This window comes from Stomoxys calcitrans, chromosome 1, assembly GCF_963082655.1.
Source record: "Stomoxys calcitrans chromosome 1, idStoCalc2.1, whole genome shotgun sequence".
Taxonomy (NCBI): domain Eukaryota; kingdom Metazoa; phylum Arthropoda; class Insecta; order Diptera; family Muscidae; genus Stomoxys; species Stomoxys calcitrans.
In genome coordinates, this window is record NC_081552.1 from 237,893,363 (window position 1) to 237,918,461 (window position 25,099).

Sequence of the window (25,099 nt, forward strand, 5' to 3'; positions counted from 1 at the left end):
GGGAGTCATAACGGAACACTATATGCAAAATTTCAGACAAATCGGATGGAAATTGAGGCCTCCAGGGGCTCAAGAAGCCAAATCGGGAGACCGGTTTACATGGGAGCAATATCAGGTTATAGACCGATTTAGACCGTACTTGGCTCAGTTATTGAAAGTCATAACAGAACGCCATATGGAAAATTTCAGCCAAATCGGATGAAAATTGAGGCCTCTAGGGGTTCAAGAAGTCAAATCGGGTGATAGGTTTATATGGGAGCTATATCAGGTTATAGACCGATTTAGACCGCACTTGGCACAGTTGTTGGGAGTCATAACGGAACACTATGTGCAAAATTTCAGCCAAATCGGACCCAAATTGCGGCTTCCAGGGGCTCAAGAAGTCAAATCGGGAGATCGGTTTATATGGGAGCTATAGCAGGTTATAGACGGATTTAGACCGCACTTGCCACAGTTGTTAGGAGTCACAACAGAATACTATGTGCAAAATTTCAGACAAATCGGATGGAAATTGAGGCCTCTAGGGGTTCAAGAAGTCAAATCGGGTGATAGGTTTATATGGGAGCTATATCAGGTTATAGACCGACTTGGATCGTACTTGGCTCCGTTGTTGGGAGTCACTATGTGCAAAATTTCAGCCAAATCGGATGAAAATTGCGGCTTCCAAGGGCTCAGCAAGTCAAATCGGGAGATCGGTTTATATGGGAGCTATATCAGGTTATAGGCCGATTTAGACCGTACTTGCCACAGTTGTTAGGAGTCATAACAGAACTCCACATGCAAGAAGTCAAATCGGAAGATCGGTTTATATGGGAGCTATAGACCGATTCGGACCGTACTTGGCTCAGTTATTGAAAGTCATAACAGAACACTATGTACAAAATTTTAGCCAAATCGGACAAAAATTGCGGCTTCCAGGGGTTCAAGAAGTCAAATCGGGGGATCGGTTTATATGGAAGCTATATCCTAATTTGAACCAATATAGCCCATTTGCAATCCCCAATGACCTACATCGATACTAAGTATCTGTGCAAAATTTCAAGTGGCTAGCTTTACGCGTTCGACCCCTATCGTCATTTCGACAGACGGACGGGCGGACATGGCTACTTCGACTCAGAATGTCGAGACGACCAACAATATACATACTTTATGGGATCTTAGATCAATATTTAGGGGTGTTACTAACGGAATGACATAAGTAAGTATATCCCCATCATATGGTGGTGGGTATAAAAATGATTGGTCCACTGTGCGGATATTTGGTTATTTAAATTCCAAAAATGAGGGGGAAAATTGAATTTTTCTGAAAACGATAATGCAAATTGAAAAAATTCAAAGAAAAAAACGAATAAAGATATCTTAAAAATTCTTTTTGAATAATGCAGATAGAAGTATCCTTAAAAATCAAAAATAAATTCTGGCCGAATTTTTGGTGAAAGTTACCAAATTTGTCTGCTACTGAAACTTTGACTGGTAGAGCGGCCGGTCCAGGCTCCACTAGCCGACAGACGATTGGTCAGCAGGCGGTTTTGGCGAAGACACCTCGTTCGAGTGTTAAGGACAAGGCTGAACCTATTCTATCTTCACATGCCTATAATTTGCCTAGGCCATCGGCCTCCCCCGGCAAACCAACACGCCCTTTAATAGGTTGGAATAATAGAAGTTCCAGTCAGTTTCATTGAGAGACTTGGTGCGAATGATCCTAAAACTCCCTGTAGGCAGAGAGACTCCCTAAATTGGATTCGGGGATTTGCTGTACAGACTTCACATCTATATTAGGAAACTGCACCGCAAGGCTGCGGTCACCTGGAGGGCATCCCATGCCTAAAAGAACTAGGGCGAACAATAGTAAGATGGGCGACAAGAACAGAACTTCATACCCAGGAATAATTGGAGTGAGATAGTCAATGAACTTTCATCAGTATACTGCGATGTTCTTGCGGAATTCCCTGGATCGCCTCCAGTTTGTGACAATGCAGGCTGGAATCGGGGCCGATACAAACTAATAGTCTTCGGGGATCAACGCTGAATTGAGATATATCGTTAAGCCCTAAAAAAGATTTGTTCAATGGTAGGCATGTTCCTGTAATACCACAATGGACGAAAACGTCTAAGTGAGCCTGATGGCAGACTGCCACTTCAACCTAACCTAACCTAAAGGTAGCTACCCAGGTGACACCGCGGGGAGGTTTGTGTTCACATTTGAAATGAATCAAGACCAAGTTAAACTCTGACCCTGGATAAGCCGGCCAAGTTAAAACCAATCAGAGCGGTTGCTTGGTTTTCTACATCCCCAATTAGGGGATAACCACCGCTGGAATATTTTTATACCCTCCACCATAGGATGGGGGTATACTAATTTCGTCATTCTGTTTGTATGATATAGCAGCCATATAAACCCATCTTGGGTCTTGACTTCTTGAGCCTCTAGAGGGCGCAATTCCTATCCGATTGTGCACGACGTGTTTTGCTATGACTTCCAGCAACTGTGCCATAACCTGATATAGCTATGTTTTGATATAGCTGCCATATAAACCGATCTTGGGTCTTGACTTTTTGAGCTTCTAGAGGGCGCAATTCTAAACCGATTGGAATGAAATCATGCGCAACGTATTTTACTATTACTTCCAACAACTGTGCCAAGTATGGTTCAAATCGGTCCATAATATGATATAGGTGCCATATAAAAGGATCTTGGGTCTTGACTTCTTGAGCCTCTAGAGGGCGCAATTCTTATCCGATTGGAATGAAATTTTGCACGAAGTATTTTGTTATGATATCCAACAACTGTGATAAATAAAGTTGAAATCGGTCCATAGTTTGATATAGCTGCCATATAAACCGATCTTGGGTCTTGACTTCTTGAGCCTCTAGCGGGCGCAATTTTTATCCGATTGGAATGAAATTTTGCACGCCGTGTTTTGCTATGACTTCCAACAACTGTGCCAAGTATGTTTCAAATCGGTCCTTTACCTTATATAGCTGCCATATAAACTGATCTTGGGTCTTGACTTCTTGAGCCTCTAGAATGCGCAATTCATATCCGATTGCAATGAAATTTTGCACGAAGTATTTTGTTATGATATCCAACAACTGTGATAAATAAAATTGAAATCGGTCCATAGTTTGATATAGCTGCCATATAAACCGATCTTGGGTCTTGACTTCTTGAGCTTGTAGAGGGCGCAATTTTTATCCGATTGCAATGAAATTTTGCACGCCGTGTTTTGCTATGACTTCCAACAACTGTGCCAAGTATGTTTCAAATCGGTCCATAACCTTATATAGCTGCCATATAAACCGATCTTGGGTCTTGACTTCTTGAGCCTCTAGAGGGCGCAATCATTATCCGATTGCAATGAAATTTTGCACGAAGTATTTTGTTATGATATCCAACAACTGTGATAAATAAAATTGAAATCGGTCCATAGTTTGACATAGCTGCCATATAAACCAATCTTGGGTCTTGACTTCTTGAGCTTCTAGAGGGCGCAATTTTTATCCGATTGCAATGAAATTTTGCACGCCGTGTTTTGCTATGACTTCCAACAACTGTGCCAAGTATGTTTCAAATCGGTCCATAACCTTATATAGCTGCCATATAAACCGATCTTGGGTTTTGACTTCTTGAGCCTCTAGAGGGCGCAATTATTACCCAATTGGAATGAAATTTTGCACGACGTGTTTTGCTATAACTTCCACCAACTGCTCTAAATTAGCTTCAAATCGGTCAATAATCTGATATAGCTGTCATATAAACCGATCTGGGGTCTTGACTTCTTTAGCCTCTAGAGGGCGCAATTCTTATCCGATTTGAAATTTTGTAAGATGGATCCTCTCATGACCATCAACATGCGTGTTTATTATGGTCTGAATCGGTATATAGCCGGATACAGCTCCCATATAAATCGATTTCTCTCTTTCACTTTTTGAGCCCCCAAAGGGCGCAATTCTTATTCGAATTGGCTGACATTTTACACAGGTCTCCATCATTTGATTTAATTGTGGTCCGAACTGGACCATATCTTGATATCACTCTAATAGCAAAGCAAATCTTTTATTTTATCCTTTTTTTGTTTAAGAAGAGATGCCGGGAAAAAAAACTCGACAAATGCGATCTATGGTGGGAGGGTATATAAGATTCGGCCCGGCCGAACTTGGCTCGTTTTCACTTGTTTTCTCTTGTTCTTGCCAGGATTCGAACCCAGGCGTTCAGCGTCATAGATGGACATGCTAAACTTTGCGCTATGGTAGTCTCCAGTATTAGCTGCCTTCGTAACCTTTTCTTTGAATTCCATTTGGTTGAATACTGGTATCGAAGTATTTCAAGCCATTCGTTCTCTTACCAAAATAAACCCCATTTAAACGTTGGAGGAAACTGGTTCTACTATCATCTCTTGTTTGTGTCTTCCATTAAAACCCCTCGCACTCATCACATCACGGAAATAAATGGATGGAAATGTATGTTTTGGCATAATCTGTATGCTTTTCCTTTTCAAAATGAAGATTTAGAGGCGATTATTGTGTGCATGATGGCTTACAACATTCGTAACGTATTTTGCCATTCATCCATTGCCTTTAATTTGGATTTGTTGCCTTTCATATGCGAATTCTTTCATTTATTTCCCTTCATTTGTTTTGGTGTTTTGCATATCCTGGCACTACATGTCCATTGTTGTTGTAACGTCTGTCTGTCTATGTGTCTGTCTGCCTCTATATGCGGTGGCCCATTTTTGTTAGTGTGTGTTTATTTGCCTTTTACTCGTGCATTGTTTATTTTGTCAGAGGGAAAACGAAAGAAATAAAGTGAAATATATATTTATGTTTTAGCTTCCCCTTCTCCCCCCCAAAATTCCCATTCATTTTGGGGGCACTCCATTTGAGTTTTTGTTGTTGTTGGCTCATCTGCCTATTTGCCTTGCTCGAGACTAGCAATGGTGATGAATGCGTCTGCAAAATGGTGAATGCGATACAGCTCGCAGCATATTCCAAATATAAGCCAAGCTCATAGTATTTTCATGGGCTTATTTGCCTCCCAGGCATTGAATAGGTTTGTGGTGTGTGTTTGAGTGTGTGGTTGGTTGTTTGGTGTGTGGCTAGGATTGCCTATTCAAATTTGCACAGCTTTTACATGTTTTTTCTTGTGTTTTATTTGGCAAATTCCCTTGGAAATTGGAGTTTTCTTGTTTGGCCTGTTTTTAGGAATGTTTTTTAAGGTTTTGAATTAATCTAAATATTTAAGATGTTAAATTTTTGTAACTTTAAAAGCTTGGCACACTGCACTTTATATTCTCCACAAAGTATTTTTATCGATTTATTTAAACCCCATATTGACATTGGCTGAAGAGGAGTTTACAGGATGAGGCGTCCCCCAAACACACGGCCCCATAATAGGTTATCAAATTCGTTTTCTAATCTCAAATACCTATCATTTGAGCCACATATTGGCATGGTCGAAAAATTTTTACCTTTTGGGGGGTGTTTCGGGGAAGAGGTGATCCCCTAAATACATGGTCCTACATTTGGATATCAAATTCGTTTTCTACTCCCAAATACCTTTTTTTGAGCCCCATATGACGATGGTCACTAAAAAATTGCTGTTTATGGGGTATTTTGGGGAAGGGGTAGACCCCCAGAAAATTGGTCCCAAAAATGGGTATCAATTCTTGCTCTACCCCCAAATACCTTTCATTAAAGCTCCACATTGACATGGTCGGTAAATATGCCCGATTTAGGGGTGTTTTGGCGATTGGGGTGGTGCCCCAAACACTAAGCCCTGAAAATATATCTACAACGTGCTCTATTCTCACATATCTATATATCATTTTTTTGAACCCCATATTGCCATTGCCCTTAAAAATGGGATATCAAATTCGTTTTCTAATCTCATTTAAATTCCTTATTGCAAAAGTCAGCAAATATATCCGGTTTGGGGTATTGACCCTAAAAACTATGAATATTTAGTCCCACTCTCTATAAGACCCAAATTGTCTTGGTGAGCAAATATGTCCTATTTGGGGATTGTTATGGTGGTGGGACGTCCGCTAGACAGTTGGCCCCAAATGTTGATATCAGATACATGGTCTACTCCCACATACCTTTTATTTGAGCCCCATGTTTCCATAGTCGGCAAACATGACCGGCTTGGGGGTGTTTTGTGGGAAGGGCGGCCACTCGGTGAGTTGGCCTTGAAAATATATATCGGATTCGTGTTCCACTTTAAAAACCCTCTTATTTGGGCCTCATATTGCAATGGTCAGCAAATACTTCAAATTTGGGTGTTGCTGTGGTGATGGAGTGTCCCCATAGACACTTTTCCCGAATATTGATGTCAGATACGTGCTTTACTCCCAAAGACCTTTCATTTGAGCCCCATATTGCTATGATCGTAAATTTGTCCCCTTTGGGTATGTTTTTGGGGAAAGGCGGCCCGCCGAACACTTGGTCCCATATCTGGATATCAGATTCGTATTCTACACTCAAATACCTTTTATTTAAGCCCCATATTGCCATGGTCAGTAAATAAGTCCAGTTTGGGGGAGTGTTTTTGGGAAGGGGTGGACCCCCAGAAACTTGGTCCCACATTCCGATATTAGATTCGAATTCTACTCGCAAATACCTTTCATTTGAGTCCCATATTGCCATGGTCGGTAAATATGTCCGATTTAGGGGTGGGGCTTGGGGTGGTCCCCCTATCACTTGGTCCGACAATTGGATATCAGATATGTTTTCTTATCCTAAATACCTTTCATTTGAGTCCCATATTGTGGTGATTGGTCTAAATATTTGTTTGGTAAGTTTTAGGGTGGGGCGGCCCCCCTAGGTACCCCATCCGAAATTTGTATACCAAATTTTTATTTTTAGGGCACTATATGAGAGCACACAAAATTTCGCTAAAATCGCACCACCCATCTCCGAGATCTGGCGTTTCTGAAAATTATGGTAAGGGGGAGGGTCCGCTCCCCCTTCAGATATCAAAAAATGTGGTACCCTATTTTCACCACGGGGTCATTAAGCACCATCTGTGAAAATTTAAAGAAAATCGGTTCAGCCGTTTCTGAGTCTATAAGGAACACACAAACCTACAAACAAACCGGGCCCGCTCCACTGCGGTCAGTAAACAAATTCTGTTTGACGTTGGGATGGACCCCAGGGACTTTGTCCCGGAAATGAGCATCAATTTCCCGGAAGTCAATCAACTTAAACAACAAATAGCTTTTATATAATATAATTATCTAAAAATTATATAGCCCATGTTTCATTCCAGACAAACTTACACAATCTGTGAACATTTTAAGAAAATCGGTTCAACCATTTTTGATTCTACGGAACAAACAAAAAAACCGAGTCGCATATTGTCATGGTGGGTCATATGCCAATTTAAGACGTTTTTGGAGGGTAGAGTTGTGATGACGGAAGTCGCTGGCTCGTTTCCGTCCACACTCAGTGTCGTCTCCATTCGCGTTTAACCTGTGTTGTCCTTTTTATGTTGAATTATTTAAAATGAATTTTGGGTAATGAATGTGAATTAATGAATTAATTTGAACTGAATTATTCTTCTCAGTGTATTTTGTAGTAGTAACTAATCGGTAATTTCTCACAGTGTATTCGCTGTGTGTACGCCCTGCCAGTATCGATTGTTTTGCCCATGACCATTTTATCATTTTTGTTCCCAAAAGAAGCAGGCAGTGATTTCCCGCCTGAATGAGTGGCCCTCATACTTGTTTACAAGTTAGCTCCAAAAATGATCATAACAAGTTACCGTATGACTACAAACAAAATAGCATAGCCAATGGTAGTGATATTCACGGCAGCCAGACACCACGGCGACATTCAGGATGGGTAGGCAGCCACCAACGACAACGAACAAACGCATGCACATGGCTGTTGGATAGGCAAAGGGCTATGCTGATGCGTTGGTCAGCCAGCCACAACAAGGGACACACACACGCACATGTGGTTGGCATAGGCAAGGGCCCCACATGATTGTTGGTCAGCCAGCAACGACAGCGACCATACGCATATACATTGGATGGTTGAAGGGAGAATGCCTGGCGTTGGATGATCGCTGCTGTGGTGAATTTGAAAACCAGGTATGAGTGAGAACGAATAAAAGGAGGGGTGCAACAGGCAAAGGGAATCAGAAGTCCACCGTCGGAGGCGAAGCAACGAGTGTGAAGCCAAGGAGATATCGGTGAGTAGAGTGAAAAGTGCTAAGTGACATGGACAAAAGACTAAAGTGACAGTGTTCGAGAGCCGTGTATTATCGTTAATCTTTGCCGTCTGAGCCCCGTAAACAGTGAACTTTCGTGGTCACTGCAACGTAACCGCTTCGTTAGACTTTCCCGCAACCAGTGAACTTTCGTGGTCACTGCAACATAACCACTCCGTTAAACTTTCCCGCAACAGTGAACTTCCGTGGTCACTGCAACGTAAATGCTACGTTAATCTTTGCCGTCTGAGCCCCGCAAACAGTGAACTTTCGTGGTCACTGCACCGTAGACGCTTCGTTAGACCTTCCCGCAAACAGTGAACTTTCGTGGTCACTGCAACGTAAATGCTTCGTTAATCTTTGCCGTCTGAGCCCCGCAACCAGTGAACTTTCGTGGTCCCTGCACCGTAGACGCTTCGTTAGACCTTCCCGCAAACAGTGAACTTTCGTGGTCACTGCAACGTAAATGCTTCGTTAATCTTTGCCGTCTGAGCCCCGCAACCAGTGAACTTTCGTGGTCCCTGCACCGTAGACGCTTCGTTAGACCTTCCCGCAAACAGTGAACTCTCGTGGACACTGCAACGTAAATGCTTCGTTAATCTTTGCTGTCTGAGACCCGTAGACAGTGAACTCTCGTGGTCACTGCAACGTAACCGCTTCGTTAAACTTTCCCGCAACCAGTGAACTTTCGTGGCCACTGCACCGTTTTAGCCTCGTGTTTCCCGCCGACACCGCGAACGTCCGTGGGCAGTTTGTTTTGCGCCACATTGGGTACGCCGCGTTAGCGATAGACCCCGACCGACACCGCACGGTAGGGACATAACTGACGAAAGACGGACGGTCCCACGATCCCACTTCGCGGACCCCACGCCAAGCCACTCACCAGGGTGCAAGAACCGGTCCAGGTCTTCACCCATCTCGCACTGCGATCGTCCACGCCAGCAGGACCCCTCCCTCAGAGCGGGTTGCCATAGTCCTCTTACGCCCCTGTCCAGGGACATCCGGGCTCACAGCTGAGAACCGTACCAGGTCTCATACAACCGGGAACCATACCAGGATTCGTACAGCTGAGAACCGGGCCAGGTCTCATACAACCGAGAACCGTACCAGGCCTCCCAGACGCGGCCACCATCGAAGTACACCCGGGTTCCCACACCAGAGAACCGTACCAGGTCTCACGAGCGCAGCCACCGTCGAAGTACCCCTAGCTCGGCACAACAGAGAACCATCCCAGGTCTCGGCCTTAGTGTTTAAATCGTTAAGGAACTTTTCCTGAGTTAAATAAACAGATTTGTAAAACCAAAACCTGACTCCGTGTTCTCTACTCTAGTCTCGGCAAATATAAATTTCTGTGACGGACCCTTCCCCGCGAGTTATACCCCAGCACACGAGGGGAAACCTGTCGTTACAGTGGCGCCCGAGCAGGGACCTGAGTAGAGAAACAAACAACCGCACTAGCGAAAGGAGTACCACAATCTGTTTATTCGACCACTACAACGAGTTGAATCCTTAATATGACAACTACACTGCGCACATCGTGGGTCTATAACTTACGGAAGGAGGAATTGGGAAACTACCTCTGTGAATTTGGCCTGGAAATCGGTGGAACCGTCGATGAGTTGCGGCGCCGTTTTAGCCAATTCATAGGTGGGCAGCACGACCAAGACGTCCTCAAACGCCTTCTGGGGCTGCAAGCGACACATGAGACCGTATCTTCCAAACGGGATAACAGGACGGATACGACCCCAGCTAAGGATCCCGCAATCGTTATTACCGAGGCGACCGACCCGACGCCGACTGGAGGCCAAGCCACCGGCTACACATCGATGCCGAGTGCGGCCCCGGAACATGGTGAACCAAGCGTAGAGACATATTGGCGACTCCAGTCAGCAAACACAGAAACACATCCACGGCCCCAGACACAGACACCCGCCACCGATATTCGTGCTGTAGCGGATCAAGTGCGGAAATGGGGTGTACATTTCGACGGGGAAAAGGAACCCTTAGAATTTGTCGAGCGAATAGAGGAGCTTTCGCAGATGTACGACACCGATATGAATGTCCTCCCGAAGATGATGCCCGAGGTGCTACGAAACCGAGCGTTGGTGTGGTACCGGAATAATAATCGGTCGTGGCGTAATTGGGAAAGCTTTAAAACGGACTTCCTAAGGTTCTTTCTCCCAGTCCGGTTCTTCGAGCAACTGGATGACGACATACGCAAGCGACGACAAAAACAAAGGGAGTCGTTCAAAAACTACTCGCTGTGCATGCAAAACCTGATGAGGCATAGTAATTACACGGAGGAACAAAAGGTCGAAAGAATATTCCGTAATGCCCTGCCAGAGTACTTATGGTACATCCGCAGACGTGATTTTCGCACACTACAAGATCTGTTAGAAATGGCTGACGATCTGGAGAGCTTGCCTGCTTTGACACCGCCTGCGCGAGAGCAACACCGGAGGATGCAACCAGAGGAATCTCGTGAACTCCAGAACGCTCGCATCAACCCACGCACAGCGTGCCGGCGGTGTGGTCAAAATGGGCACTTTGCAGTCCATTGCCGAAACAAACCCGTTCTTTTCTGTTGGGACTGTGGGCTGCGTGGCATCCGCTCTATCCATTGCTGTCGGGAAAAACTCGGGAAACGTGAGTCGGACCCGCCAAGAACCGGTGGAGACGGGTCCCCACAAAACCTCCAGCCCCCGCGATTAAACCCCACTTTGCATGTAGAGCCTACCCGACTTGTGGCCACCATCGGCATAGGGAATCGACGGATAGCGGCCACTATTGACACCGGTGCAACCCGTTGCTTTATCAGCGAATCATTGGCACAGGCTATGGAGGAATTCTATCCCAGAATCCCATGCACCACGACGGTGCTGCTGGCAGACGGCTCTCAGTGTCAGGTGCAGCATGCAATCGAGGCCGACATCGACCTTGGAAGCCAACGAGTACCAATCAGGCTTCTAGTCATGCCGGATGCCACCGAGGAAGTTATCATAGGATTGGACTTTCTCGCCAAAATTGGAGCGCGCTTCACCCTAGCCGGCATGTCTTGCATATTCTCCGCCCTGGCATCAGGACTAGATACAGCTCCTATTACCGAACACAATCGTTTGATCAGCGTAGTTTGCCCATGCGGAATGCCGGATTCACATTGCCGCCGAACCTCCGAAATCCCGTCTCTAGATCACCCTTCCCCCGTAATAGTCAGAGGGCGTGGACGTGCCAAAGGATACGTCCGAACAGCCCATCTCAGCGGGATAAAACCTTTCACTACAGCGGACAAAGTTGACCAACCCATTGACTCAAACAAAGTGGGAGAACATAGCTTACATATAACCTCTCCAATCTTTTCTCTCCCGTCTCCAGATACTTCATCTATAGCGACACAGCCACCAAAAGCCATGAACCCCGAACAGACACCTTTGCGTACCAAGGCTTACTATAAACAGCAGGGGCAGCTGCAAGCGACTGAGAGAGGCAGCAAAGACTCCGGCCAATCTAGTTCTCGTCGAAAGCATCCGACCAAATCCCGCAGACGGCCTTCTGAAACAAAGAAGACGCCGAAGGTGCAGTTACCCCCATGCTACGTAATGCTGGAGAGGATGGTGGTTGAACCCGTGCGGCGCCCAGTGGTAGCAGTGCAACCTATGCGAAGGCCAACCACTCCAACAGTCGTAAACAGGGTAGCTGAACAACCAGCCCGAAGGCCAACAGCACCATCGGCACGCGACCTAGTTGCACCACGACTAGTGAGGATACCAGCCGTCCCCCCCGTCATAGATACCATCGTCCTTTCATCGGACTCTGAGGAGCCATCGACACCGCCCCGGCCATTTAGATTCGCCCCGTCAAACCCAGCTACACCCTCACCAACGGTGTCCCTCATTATTTCGGACGACTCGGATGCAGAGAGTATAGGCGTAGTAGCACCGCGCTCGGCTAACTCCACATCCCCCAGGGATGCCGAATCCACAGCCTCCGATACCGAAATATTGGTTCCAAGGGAGAACCCACGCTTGACAGCGACCCGGGTCCCGACCCCGCCACCAGCACGATTGTCCAGCGCAATTGTGGTACCGACGCCACCTCTACAGCGGAACTACGCCTACAACTGCCAGGAGCGCTTGCCGGACGAGGTCCAGCCGGCCCTCCAACGCCACATCCGGGTAGCCCTAGCCTTCCATGTGCCGCATCGGCAGTACAAGAAGGTAGTGGAGATCTGCGGCCGCCGCTACCGCATTATGGTTAACCGCCAAGGGAAGGTGTTCGTAATGCCGAGATGAACCAGCTCTTCCCGGAGGAGGGGAGTAGTGTGATGACGGAAGTCGCTGGCTCGTTTCCGTCCACACTCAGTGTCGTCTCCATTCGCGTTTAACCTGTGTTGTCCTTTTTATGTTGAATTATTTAAAATGAATTTTGGGTAATGAATGTGAATTAATGAATTAATTTGAACTGAATTATTCTTCTCAGTGTATTTTGTAGTAGTAACTAATCGGTAATTTCTCACAGTGTATTCGCTGTGTGTACGCCCTGCCAGTATCGATTGTTTTGCCCATGACCATTTTATCATTTTTGTTCCCAAAAGAAGCAGGCAGTGATTTCCCGCCTGAATGAGTGGCCCTCATACTTGTTTACAAGTTAGCTCCAAAAATGATCATAACAAGTTACCGTATGACTACAAACAAAATAGCATAGCCAATGGTAGTGATATTCACGGCAGCCAGACACCACGGCGACATTCAGGATGGGTAGGCAGCCACCAACGACAACGAACAAACGCATGCACATGGCTGTTGGATAGGCAAAGGGCTATGCTGATGCGTTGGTCAGCCAGCCACAACAAGGGACACACACACGCACATGTGGTTGGCATAGGCAAGGGCCCCACATGATTGTTGGTCAGCCAGCAACGACAGCGACCATACGCATATACATTGGATGGTTGAAGGGAGAATGCCTGGCGTTGGATGATCGCTGCTGTGGTGAATTTGAAAACCAGGTATGAGTGAGAACGAATAAAAGGAGGGGTGCAACAGGCAAAGGGAATCAGAAGTCCACCGTCGGAGGCGAAGCAACGAGTGTGAAGCCAAGGAGATATCGGTGAGTAGAGTGAAAAGTGCTAAGTGACATGGACAAAAGACTAAAGTGACAGTGTTCGAGAGCCGTGTATTATCGTTAATCTTTGCCGTCTGAGCCCCGTAAACAGTGAACTTTCGTGGTCACTGCAACGTAACCGCTTCGTTAGACTTTCCCGCAACCAGTGAACTTTCGTGGTCACTGCAACATAACCACTCCGTTAAACTTTCCCGCAACAGTGAACTTCCGTGGTCACTGCAACGTAAATGCTACGTTAATCTTTGCCGTCTGAGCCCCGCAAACAGTGAACTTTCGTGGTCACTGCACCGTAGACGCTTCGTTAGACCTTCCCGCAAACAGTGAACTTTCGTGGTCACTGCAACGTAAATGCTTCGTTAATCTTTGCCGTCTGAGCCCCGCAACCAGTGAACTTTCGTGGTCCCTGCACCGTAGACGCTTCGTTAGACCTTCCCGCAAACAGTGAACTTTCGTGGTCACTGCAACGTAAATGCTTCGTTAATCTTTGCCGTCTGAGCCCCGCAACCAGTGAACTTTCGTGGTCCCTGCACCGTAGACGCTTCGTTAGACCTTCCCGCAAACAGTGAACTCTCGTGGACACTGCAACGTAAATGCTTCGTTAATCTTTGCTGTCTGAGACCCGTAGACAGTGAACTCTCGTGGTCACTGCAACGTAACCGCTTCGTTAAACTTTCCCGCAACCAGTGAACTTTCGTGGCCACTGCACCGTTTTAGCCTCGTGTTTCCCGCCGACACCGCGAACGTCCGTGGGCAGTTTGTTTTGCGCCACATTGGGTACGCCGCGTTAGCGATAGACCCCGACCGACACCGCACGGTAGGGACATAACTGACGAAAGACGGACGGTCCCACGATCCCACTTCGCGGACCCCACGCCAAGCCACTCACCAGGGTGCAAGAACCGGTCCAGGTCTTCACCCATCTCGCACTGCGATCGTCCACGCCAGCAGGACCCCTCCCTCAGAGCGGGTTGCCATAGTCCTCTTACGCCCCTGTCCAGGGACATCCGGGCTCACAGCTGAGAACCGTACCAGGTCTCATACAACCGGGAACCATACCAGGATTCGTACAGCTGAGAACCGGGCCAGGTCTCATACAACCGAGAACCGTACCAGGCCTCCCAGACGCGGCCACCATCGAAGTACACCCGGGTTCCCACACCAGAGAACCGTACCAGGTCTCACGAGCGCAGCCACCGTCGAAGTACCCCTAGCTCGGCACAACAGAGAACCATCCCAGGTCTCGGCCTTAGTGTTTAAATCGTTAAGGAACTTTTCCTGAGTTAAATAAACAGATTTGTAAAACCAAAACCTGACTCCGTGTTCTCTACTCTAGTCTCGGCAAATATAAATTTCTGTGACGGACCCTTCCCCGCGAGTTATACCCCAGCACACGAGGGGAAACCTGTCGTTACAGAGTGACCCCCTACACTTCGATCTGATTTTGTATGCCAGATTCGTAATAAACTTCCGAATACCTTTCATTTGAGCTCCATATTGAAATGATCGTCCAATATGTGTGTTTGGGAGAGTTTTGGGGTTGGGGCGGCCCGATGGAAACTTAGACCCAAATTTTAATTTAACCATATTCGTATTCTATTTTCCAATACCTTTCATTTGATATCCATATTGTCCCGATCAGTCCACTTTTGATTTTGGGTGGTGTTTTATGGTAAAGGGGGAGGGTCCATCCCCTTCTGAAATCAACAAAACTATAAAGCCTATTCCTACATCCTGGCTATATTCGCAATCTACTCCCGAATACCTTTCCTTTGAGTCCAATATTGTCATGAAGGTCCAAAAAACCTATTTTAGGGGGTTTTGGGGTTGGGGCGGCCCCCCAGTTACTGGAGCCCAATTTTTAATATGAAATTCCTTCTCTACTCCTGAATACCTTTCATTTGATATCCATATTGTCCCGATCGGTCCACTTTTGATTGTGGGTGATGTTTTAGGGTAAAGGGGGAGGGTCCACCCCCTTCTGAAATCAACAAAACTATAAAGCCTATTCCTACATCCTGGCTATATTCGCAATCTACTCCCGAATACCTTTCATTTGAGTACAATATTGTCTTGAAGGTCCAAAAACCTATTTTAGGGGGGTTTGGGTTTGGGGCGGCCCCCCGTTTATTTGGATCCAATTTTTAATATGAAATTCGTTCTCTACTCCTGAATACCTATCATTTGATACCCATATTGTCCCGATCGGTCCACTTTTGATTGTGGGTGATGTTTTAGGGTAAAGGGGGAGGGTCCACCCCCTTCAGAAATCAACAAAACTATAAAGCCAATTCCTACATCCTGACTATATTCGCAATCTACTCCCGAATACCTTTCATTTGAGTCCAATATTGTCATGAAGGTCAAAAAAAACCTATTTTAAGGGTTTTGGGGTTGGGGCGGCCCCCCAGTTACTTGGACCCAATTTTTAATATGAAATTCGTTCTCTACTCCTGAATACCTCTCATTTGATACCCGTATTGTCCCGATCGGTCCACTTTTGATTGTGGGTGATGTTTTAGGGTAAAGGGGGAGGGTCCACCCCCTTCCGAAATCAACAAACTATAAAGCCTATTTCTCCTTCCTGACCATATTCGCAATCTACTCCCGAATACCTTTCATTTGAGTCCCATATTGCCATGACCGTCCAAAAAACCTATTTTAAGAGGTTTTAGGGCTGGGGCCCCCAGGTACTTGGACCCAACTTTTATTATGAAATTCGTATTCTGCTCTTGAATGCCTTTCATTTGAATCCCATACAATCCCGATCGGTCCACTTTTATTTTTGGGTAGTACTTTTGTGGTAAGGGGGATGGTCCGCCCCCCTCCCGATATCAAAAAATTATGTAGCCTATGTTTCCTTTCAGACCATCCTACACAATCTGTGAAAATTTCAAGGTAATCGGTTCAGCCGTTTTATACGGAGCAAACAAGCAAACCGAAAAACATGCAAACACAAATTCAATTTTATAGATTAGCTTTGCTTGATGGAGTCTTAAAGCTAGAAGGTTAGGGGGTGTTTCGGGAGCATGAGCCTGGTGGTGTTCGGTGGGTCGGTTTGCGATCGGGCGCGTCCTACATCCTACATACACGGTAAGGCACTGGTGTTCGGCATGCAGTAGGTGACAAGGGGGCACACCCTAATTCTCGGTAGGTCACGGGGATTGGTGGCTAGGAGGCACACCCCAATACTGGGTTAGGCACGAACTGGTGGCTAGAAGGCACTCCCTAGTACATGGCACTGTTCGCGTTACCGGTGTTCACGGTGCACAGATGCGGAAAATCACAGCATTGCGTAGCGAGATATCTGGTCACGGTAAACAAATGAAGTCACATCCGAATATACGTTGCGATACGCGGTTGGTGCCCAGGAGGCACACCTTAATGCACGACACTGTTCGGGAATGGCTAGAGAGCGGGCACTCCGTGGTTTGGGCGCGGTGACAAGGAGGTACAATCTATTATACGACAAAATACGCGGTTCGACGTCTATTAGGCACACCGTAGTACATAGCACTGTTTGAATTCACTGGGTGAAGGCATCAGGAGGCGAGAGAGGGCACTCCGTTGATAAAATGGGAGTTTCGGGCACGGTGGCAAGGAGGAACACCCTATTATACTGCAAAATACGCGGTTTGGCGGCTAGTAGGCACACCCTAATAAACAAAACTGTTCGTGTTCACTAGGTGACGGCACGAGGAGGCGAGAGATGGCACTCCGCTGATAAATCGCGGGTTTCGGTCGCGGTGGCAAGAGAGTAGCAGTGAGGTACACCCTATTATACGGCCCGGCGAGAGAAGACACTCCGTTAATAAAAGGGGGGTTTCAGGTGCGGTGGCAAGAGATTACCAAGGAGGTACACCCTATTATTATATGACGACACGATCTCGCTCAGCTGAAACCACTCCAAATTTCAAAGAGAAATCTCATTTCCGTTCTCACACGTCACATTTTTTACTAGTTTTTCTCGATTTTTTCCCACTGTGCAAGGGTTATTACCACGGATTCACGAACACAGTCAGTCGCTTTTGTTGTTACACTTTGTCTATGTCACTCAACACTTTTCCATTATACTCACCGACATTTCTAGCTTTGGCCTTCCGATGTCTGCCTTGATTCCAACGCTTGACCTCTGATCACAAAGCCAAGAGGGAAGAGGACACTCTGTTTACCCTAGACACTGGGAGACGAATGGGCACACCCTAATATGTAATATGAGGCTATAAAGCACTCTTAATTCACTCTACTCACCACGTCTGCACTGTAGTTGTGCAATCCATCTCGGTGGTTGGAGTACTGTTCCAGGTCTCCGACTACATCACCCAGCCACTGCCAGCTTTGGCACATCCATTGCTCACATCCATTGCTCACATCATAAAAAATGTCGCGAATTCCGTACTATTCGGATACCAGAAGTCTCCCCCAAAGAACGCATTGTACGACTAAGAGTGTCAAAATGCTACTGAAGCTAAGACTATGGTCTGCATGCCTATGTGCCAGATGAAGTGGAGGTACCGGAAGAAAAGAAGAGAGGGGAAACGTCTCTTCCGCAAGAAGAGGAAGGAAATGAAAAGACGTGAGTATAAGCGAATTGAGATGTACAGGAATCAGAATGAAGTTTGAAATTTTTTCCAAAACATCAAACCAATGGCTTTGGTTCAGGACATCCTCCTGTTTAGACAAAGACAAACCTGTGGTAACTGATGCTGACAGTGGACTTGGGATATGGAAAGAACATTTTTCCTAGCTGCTAGTATACGACGAATAGGATATCGCAGAACTATTTCCTGATGATGGTATAGAATGCTTATCTTTTAGTTAAAATGAGATCCAAAGAACATTAACCCAACTGAAGAACAACAAGGCAGCAGGGACCGACGGGTTGCCGGCTGAACTTTCTAAAGCGTATGCATCAGCTTGTCTGTGCATTCTGGCTAGAAGAACGCATATCCGATGTATGGTACCTCAGCTTACTATGTCCCGTGCACAAGAAAGGAGAGAAGATGGAATGTGCCAACTACAGAGGAATAAGTCTCCTCCCCATCACATGCAAGATACTATCGAGTGTACTGTTTGAAAGATTAAAGTCCAAAGTCAACCAAAGTCAGTTCTGCTTTTGATACCCTCCTCCATAAAATGGGGGCATATCTGTCTGTCGAAAGCACGCTAACTTTCGAAGGAATAAAGCATTGCAAAAATACTTCCTATTGGTGTAGGTTTTGAGATGGCTGCCATGTAATCCGATCTTTGATCTTGACTTGAACCTCTAGACGGCGCAATTTTTATTCCATTTGGCTGAAGTTTTGAACGAGATCTTTTGTTATGACTTCCAACAACTGTGCCACGTCTGGTTCAAATCACTTCATAATCGATCTCGGATGTTGACTTCTTAATCCTCTAGAAGTCGCAATGCTTATCCGATTTGGTAGAAGTTTTGAACGAGATCTTTTGCTATGACTTCCAACAGCTGTGCTAAGCTTGGTCGAAATCGGTTCATAACCTGATATAAGTCCCATACAAATCAATCTCCCGATTGTACTTCCTGAGCCCTTAAAGGGCGCAATTCTTATCTGATTTGGCTCAAATTTTGCACAATGACTTCCTGTATGGTCTCCAATATTCAAACCAGGTACGATGTGAATCGGTCCATGGCCTGTGATAACTCCAATTACATAGCAATTCTTCTCCATTATGCCTTGTAAGAGACAAATGCGATCCATGGTGGAGGGTACATAAGATTCGGCCTGGTCGAACTTTGTCGCTTTTACTTGCTTTTTCACTAAAATCAAGTCTTTACCATCATTTATGCCTCTTCGTTGAAAACGAAAATTGTCTTCATCAAGGCTTTTACACTTCTCTTAAGATGCTAAAGTAGCTGCTTAACCTACATTGTGGTCCGCAAAATGGTTTGTTGGCAACATGAAAATGAAACTTCTTTTCAAGTGCTTTCGAGTTCCTGGTGTTTTTTCTTAAGAAGACAAAAAAAAAACTATGTAAGGACTTTAACTTCTTAAAACTAAAGTCAAATTCAAGGCATATTGTGAAACTTTTTTCATAATCACATCAATGTGGCTTAAAAAACTTTTTCACAGTAAACACTTTAAATGACCATTGAAAGACTAAGAGGAAAACTTAAGTGGATGCTAGCACTACACGCCATGAATGATATTGTAAATGTTTTAAACGGAAATGATATTGATATGACAATTTACAAGTAGGCCATGAAAATGAAATGAAAGGAAAGAAAAAAAGCAAAAGTTAAGTGCCATAAGTTTATTTGAATAAAAAACAAGTAAAAATGTGTTAAGTTCGGCCGTACGGAACTTTGGATACCCACTACCTTCAATTAATTAACCATACTCTTTATACTTGTGCTCTCGTTTTCTGGTCTCCAATACCTTTCATTTGGTATCCTTATTGTGCCCATCGGACCACTTTCGGATATGGGTGGTGTTTTTGAGGTAAGGGGGAGGGTCCGCCTCCACCCGATATCTAAAATTTATATAGTCTATGTTTCCTTCCAGACAAACGTACACAATCTATGAAAATTTTAAGAAAATCGGTTCAGCCAAGTATCATATGGGTCATAATGGGTCTAATGGCGTTTTTTGAGGGGTGGCGTGACCCCCTATACTTTGATCTGCTTTTGTATGCCAGATTCGAAATCTACTCCCGAATACCTTTCATTTGAGCCCCATATTGAAGCGAACGTCTAATATGTCTTTTTGGGTCAGTTTTAGCGTTGGGGCGGCCCGATGGGTACTTAGACTCAAATTTTAATACCATACCTCGAAATATGCGTCCGTCTGTCTGTCCGTCCAACCGTCTGTCCGTCCGTCCGTCTGTCGAAAGCATGCTTTAGAAGAAGTGAAGCCATGCGCTTGAAATTTTGCACAAATACTTTTTGTTAGTGTAGGGCGGTTGGGATTGCAAATGGACAAAATCCGTCCATGTTTTAATATAGCTGACATATAAAGCGATCTAGGGTCTTGACTTCTTGAGCTTCTAGAGGGCGCAATTCTCATCCGATTTGGCAGCAATTTTGTACAACGGCTTCTCCCATGCTCTTCAATATATGTGTCCAATATGGTCTGAATCGATCTATAGCTTAATACAACTCCCATATAAACCGATCTCCCCATTTTGCTTCTTGATTCATTGATTGATTGATTCATTCATTTCCTTCACTTCATTCATTTCATTCATTTCATTCATTTCATTAATTTCATTCATTTCATTCATTTCATTCATTTCATTCATTTCATTCATTTCATTTATTTCATTCATTTCATTCATTTCATTCATGTCATTCATGTCATTCATTTCATTCATTTCATTCATTTCATTCATTTCATTCATTTCATTCATTTCATTCATTTCATTCATTTCATTCATTTCATTCATTTCATTCATTTCATTCATTTCATTCATTTCATTCATTTCATTTATTTCATTCATTTCATTCATTTCATTCATTTCATTCATTTCATTCATTTCATCCATTTCATCCATTTCATTCATTTCATTAATTTTCATTCATTTTATTCATTTCATTCATTTCATTCCTTTCATTCATTTCATTCATTTCATATATTCATTCATTTCATTCATTTCATTCATTTCATTCATTTCATTCATTTCATTCATTTCATTCATTTCATTCATTTCATTCATTTCATTCATTTCATTCATTTCATACATTTCATACATTTTATTCATTTCATTCATTTCATACATTTCATTCATTTCATTCATTTCATTCATTTCATTCATTTATTTCATTTATTTCATTTCATTCATTTCATACATTTCATTCATTTCACTCATTTCATTCATTTCATTCATTTCATTCATTTCATTCATTTCATACATTTCATTCCTTTCATTCATTTCATTCATTTCATTCATTTCATTCATTTCATTCATTTCATTCATTTCATTCATTTCATTCATTTCATTCATTTCATTCATTTCATTCATTTCATTCATTTCATTCATTTCATTCATTTCATTCATTTCATTCATTTCATTCATTTCATTCATTTCATTCATTTCATTCATTTCATTCATTTCATTCATTTCATTTATTTCAATCATTTCATTCATTTAATTCATTTAATTCATTACATTCATTTCATTCATTTCTTTCATTTCATTCATTTCATTCATTTTACTCATTTCATTCGTTTCATTCCTTTCATTCATTTCATTCATTTTCATTTATTTCATTCATTTAACTCATTTTACTCATTTCATTTATTTTCATTCATTTCATTATTTTCATTAACTTCATTATTTTTATTCATTTCATTCATTAATAGTCCAAATCGGACTATAACTTTATACAGGTTAGGTTTAAGTGGTAGTATGCCATCAGACTCACTTAGACGTTTCCGTTCATTGTGATACCACAGAAACAGAAGATGGAAGATGCCTTCTAGTTCCTACCGTTAAACCATCCAGTTCTCTTTAAAAAGCAAAATAACTTGCGAATGTTCACATCCGCCAAATCAGACAAGTTTTTAAAAAAATGATAACCTAAAGTGGAACTCCTTTTAACTGCTAGTGCCGGACATACACACAGAAGGTGTTCTATAGTCTCTTCTTGCTCGGTGTCCCTACAGCTTCTGCAAAAGTCGTTGCTGGCAACCTTCAGTATGTCAGCATGATTTCCGATTAGACAGTGACCTGTCATGACGGACACAATGATTGAGACGCCTGTTCTAGCCAATGACAGCAAAGCAGTAGACCTCTTGAAGTCTAGATGAGGCCACATAGTTTTGGAATGCTCACAGCCCCATCTTTGTGACCATCTATCATTCGTTGCTCTTCGGGCCTGGTGCTGAAAACTTAGCTTAAATGTTGCTAGAGGCATACCCACAGATTTAAGACGATCTAGCCATGTCCGTCCGTCTGCCAGTCTGTCTGTCTGTTGAAATCACGCTACAGCCTTAAAAATGGAGATATTGAGCTGAAACTTTGTACAGACTCTCTTTCTGTCCATAAGCAGGTTAAGTTCGAAAATGGGCTACATCAGACTATATCTTCATATAGCCCCCATATAGACCGATCTGCCGATTTAGGGTCTTAGGCCCATAAAAGCCACATTTAATTACCGATTTTGCTGATATTTGGAACAGTGAGTTATGTTAGGCTCTTCGACATCCTTCGTCAATTTGGCCCAGATCGGTCCAGATTTGGATATAACCCCCATATAGACTAATCCGCCGATTTTAAGGTTAATTTATTATCCGATTTCGCTGAAATTTGGGACAGCGAGTTGTATTAGACCCTTCGACATCCTTCTACAATTTGGCCTAGATTGGTTTAGATTTGGATAAAGCCCCCATACAGACTAATCCTCCGGTTTAGTGTCTTAGGTCAATTTATTATCCGATTTTGCTGAATTTTGGGACAGCGAGTTGTGTTAGACCCTTCGACATCCTTCTTCAATTTGGCCCAGATTGGTTCAGATTTACACAATATTAAGGATAACAGTGTCCGTAGCCGCCACATGATCATGTGTGGCAGTGTTCGCTGCAATGTCCAGAGGCATAAGATGTAGCACAAAATTCATTGCATCAGATGGTGTCGTCCTCAGTGCGGCTGTGATGCACAAGCAAACCATCCTTTGGATCTGTTCAAGTATTGAGCAGTAGGTGGATTTTTGAAGCGCCGTCCACCAGACCACAACACCATATAGCATAATAGGTCTGACCCCTGCAGTATATACCCAATGCATGACACGCGGTCTGAATCTGCACCTTTTGGCAATAACTTGATATAGCTCCAACAGCATAACAGTTCTTATTCATTGTTTTTTATCTGCCTAAAAAGAGATACCGCGCCGAGAACTCGACATATGCGATCCATGGTGGAGTTTATATAAGATTCGGCCCGGCCAAGCTTAGCACTCTCTTACTTGTCATCTTACCGTAGTTAAGCATGAATGCTTACTTTTGCAAAGCTTCAGTTTGATAACTTTTCACGAGTATAACTATTTCTTGGATTTACCATAACATCTTTTGTTGAACTGTTCATTTCGGACAACAAAACTCACCATTCCCTGGTTTCCTTTTCGTGATTGATTGCAAATTTTACCTTTCGCTTTTCCCAACAGCTTACACCGTGATTGCCAACATTCCCCTGGGTTTTTGAATGTAATTTCATATTTCTTTGAATAATTCTTTCATGCTGCTTGTCTCCCTATGTAATGAAATGTTGCTGTAACGCTCCAAAGTAATTCAAGATATCCATTGGATTGTAACTACATCAAGTCTTCATGCAAAACTTAATATTTTTTTTGCTTGTGGCAAATCATGAAATAAAAATTCTTTAGATATGAAATGACTTGGTATTGATTTTATACCTTTACACCTTCCCCAAGCCTTCTCCATCTGCCATCATGGCCTTCGTTTGCTTCAATGCAATGTAATCGATTCTTTTGAAAGATGCTGTACCCCTTGGGAATAGAAAACAAACGTAAGCATAATGTAATTATACAACTATAGAGTCTTGTTTTCATACCTCCCTTCTTTGTTGGGATGGAGGGTATAAAGGTGGAAATTTTTTACATTATATCATCTTTGTATTCACTCACTTAGCTCTACATTGGTATGGTAATGAAAGCACTGTGGCGGAATTTTGAGATGTCTTCTAATGTAAGGCCCTTGCAGAATGCCTTTCTTGGTCTCAGGAGGAGGAGGAGGAGGTCTAAGTAGATTTGGCCGTAATAGCTGAATTATTCATTGTAAGCGGTGGGAACGTAGCCAACTTAAGTGGACCTGGTTGCGATGACGCTATACCAGATATGAACCTTGCGTCCGAAGAAAGCATAGAGAATATGACAGAGTGGAGTGTGGCCTGCAGCAAGAGAGAATGTGTGCAAGTCTACGATACGCTAGTGGCATGTGAACATGCCTTTAAGCCTAACTGTCGGAGAACGCGCCAAATGTTTCATCATAGAGATCGGATGCAATCAATCCTTAGCATGATTTCGAGGGCTTGGATGAACAAAACGCTGCTGTAATAAAAAGTAGCCAAAACGAAAAGTGAGAAGAATAAAGAGATAACAACGATCGTAGAGTTAAGAAGGCGGCCCATAGTCCCTGCCTTGATGGCATACCGGCTGAAGTCATCAAGCAGGTAGCTGATCACAGACCAAAATTTTCGTAAGAATGTTCAACCGCTGCTTGGTTAAAGGAGGTTAGGTTAACGAAGCGGATTTATTTGGACGTTTTCATTCAATCTGATATTACAGCAATAGGAGAGGAAAAATTACTTCTAGTTTCTACCATAGAACGAACCATCCAGAAAAAGCCCAATAACTTGAGAATGTTCACATCCACTAAATAAGACAAAATCTCAAAGAAATGGGACCTAAAGTGGAACTCATTTTGCCTGCCAGTGCGGGGCACACACACAGCAGATGTTCTTAGAGAACGATATATGAGTTAGGAAGGCGGCACGTAGTCCCTGCCTTGATGGAATACCAGCTGAAGTCAAGTCATCAAGCAGGTAGCCGATCACAGACCAACACTTATTTTGCCTGCCAGTGCGGGAGACACACACACAGCAAATGTTCTATAGTCTCTTCTTCTTAAACGTGCTCACAGCTTTTGCAGAATTCGTTATACTAATAGAAAAATGACGATACTTTGCCAATACCGCATGGTATTATTATTGGGAAAATTTTTAATACCATTTGGTATTAATTCAATACCAGACAAAAGAGGCTATTAAGAATCGAGGGCGTCACATTTGTATTCT

General features: G+C 43.8%; 2 protein-coding genes across 2 annotated transcripts in view; both read left to right on the top strand.

The window, feature by feature from the left end:
* LOC106092331 (filaggrin) overlaps positions 1–25,099 on the top strand; it is a 199,333-nt gene that overhangs the window by 90,813 nt on the left and 83,421 nt on the right. The window lies entirely within an intron of this gene.
* LOC131997695 (uncharacterized) lies at positions 9,727–13,139 on the top strand. Its single transcript, XM_059368986.1, has 2 exons — positions 9,727–12,638; positions 12,701–13,139. Exon 1 carries the CDS (start codon positions 9,727–9,729, stop codon positions 12,499–12,501), a length of 2,775 nt encoding a protein of 924 aa, XP_059224969.1. The 3' UTR covers positions 12,502–12,638; positions 12,701–13,139.

What these genes read in the sequence shown, in the direction of transcription:
- LOC131997695 (XM_059368986.1), top strand. Translation starts at nt 9,727, where the DNA reads ATGACAACTACACTGCGCACATCGTGGGTCTATAACTTACGGAAGGAG.